Here is a 1,661-nt window from a genome sequence, read left to right as displayed (position 1 = left end):
CATCACACTTCAAGCTAAGCACGCGCAAAATTAATGACCATGAGAACCGTATTAATTTTTTTTTTTAGAAATAATTATTATATATTGCTAATTCTGCAGAAAAAATTGGGTTTAAATTTTAATAAAAAAAAAAAAAAAATCTTGCAGACAGAATAGGATTCTCCGAATATGGAAGCGTACCCTTACGTGCATTTAAAGCGCGTTGAAAGTAAAACTTTTCTTGTTAGTAACACTTCAAAGGTTGGAAACGCAAGGAAGATTTTGGTGGCAGACTAATTTTAAGGTAACTGCTCACTGGGGACGGCATTACATTTGCATTGACTCCCAACAAAACTCTCTTAATATTGTTACCATATTCACTATATAAATATATATATATACACATCAACCACAAAGCTATTCCTTACCATTCACTATATATATCAACACCCACTCTCCCAACCTTGCTTACTTCATTCCTCTCTTCTATCACTATACTTCTTTGCATTCTCTCAATACTTTTCATCATATTCCTACTTTCTTTCTTTCTTTCTTTCTTTGTGTGAGTAAGCTCTCTCTCTCTCTCTCTCTCTCTCTCTCTCTCTCTAGCTAGCTATTGCTCTTTTTTTTTTTTTTTTTTCTTATGGAAGGTCAAGAAGAAGTAGCTGTCATGGGGTCTAATGGTCACACCCAAATCGTCAAAGGCAAGCGTACCAAGCGCCAGAGGCCCTTGTCTCCCTTTGATCTTGCTCTCACTTCTAGCTCATCAAGTGTTGGGCTTGCTGGTAGTGGTAACACTAGTGATTATGCTTCGATTTCATCACCATCAGCAGGAACTAATTGCGAAGTGGATGTATATGAGAGCACTGAAGAAGAGGAAGACATGGCTAATTGTTTGATTCTCTTAGCCAAAGGTGTTGGTACAAGGCAATCACCAGAATTAGCCACAACCACAACAACAGCAACTACTGCTACTGCTACTACCAAGTCCGGGTTCTATATTTACGAGTGCAAGACTTGTAACCGGGCTTTCCCTTCATTTCAAGCCCTTGGTGGTCACAGAGCAAGTCACAAAAAGCCTAAGCCGATGATAGAAGAGAAAAAAGCAGCACCAACAGCAACACCACCATCCACAGAATATGTTGAAGAAGCGCAAATCAATGTTAGAAACAATTGTACTACTAGTGCTCCTCCAAAACTTGTCCAAATTGGTGCAGCACCCAACAAAGGTTTGGTCAATACCAACAACAACAAGACCAAAATCCATGAGTGTTCCATATGTGGTTTGGAATTTATGTCTGGTCAAGCCCTTGGTGGACACATGAGACGGCATAGATCAGCAGTAGCAGCATCACCAAGCCAAATGGTGACGATGGGCGTTGAAACAACAATAAGTACCACTTTGGAATCCAAGCACGTTGAGATCAAGCCAAGAAGAAATATTCTATCTTTGGATCTAAATCTTCCAGCACCAGAAGATGATTCTAAGTTCCAATTCACATCAGCAGCAGCACAACAAAGTCTTGTGTTCTCCGCCTCAGCCTTGGTGGATTGCCATTACTAGGATGTGACGGAAACAAAAAAAAAAAAATTTATTGGTTATTCTCGATCAATGTGAATTATTATCATTATTTTAAGTTACTATTTTTATTATTATAATTCATACTTGTCAATTCTTTGAA

The 1,661-nt window shown here is 38.5% G+C and overlaps 1 protein-coding gene across 1 annotated transcript; it reads left to right on the top strand.

Annotated features, from left to right (window-relative positions):
* The first annotated feature begins 398 nt into the window (after positions 1-398).
* LOC126722926 (zinc finger protein ZAT5-like) lies at positions 399-1,661 on the top strand. Its single transcript, XM_050426089.1, has one exon. It carries the CDS (start codon positions 623-625, stop codon positions 1,541-1,543), a length of 921 nt encoding a protein of 306 aa, XP_050282046.1. The 5' UTR covers positions 399-622; the 3' UTR covers positions 1,544-1,661.

The sequence above is a fragment of the Quercus robur genome, chromosome 1 (assembly GCF_932294415.1).
Source record: "Quercus robur chromosome 1, dhQueRobu3.1, whole genome shotgun sequence".
NCBI classification, from domain to species: Eukaryota; Viridiplantae; Streptophyta; class Magnoliopsida; order Fagales; family Fagaceae; genus Quercus; species Quercus robur.
This window is presented reverse-complemented; position numbering and strand designations above follow the sequence as displayed.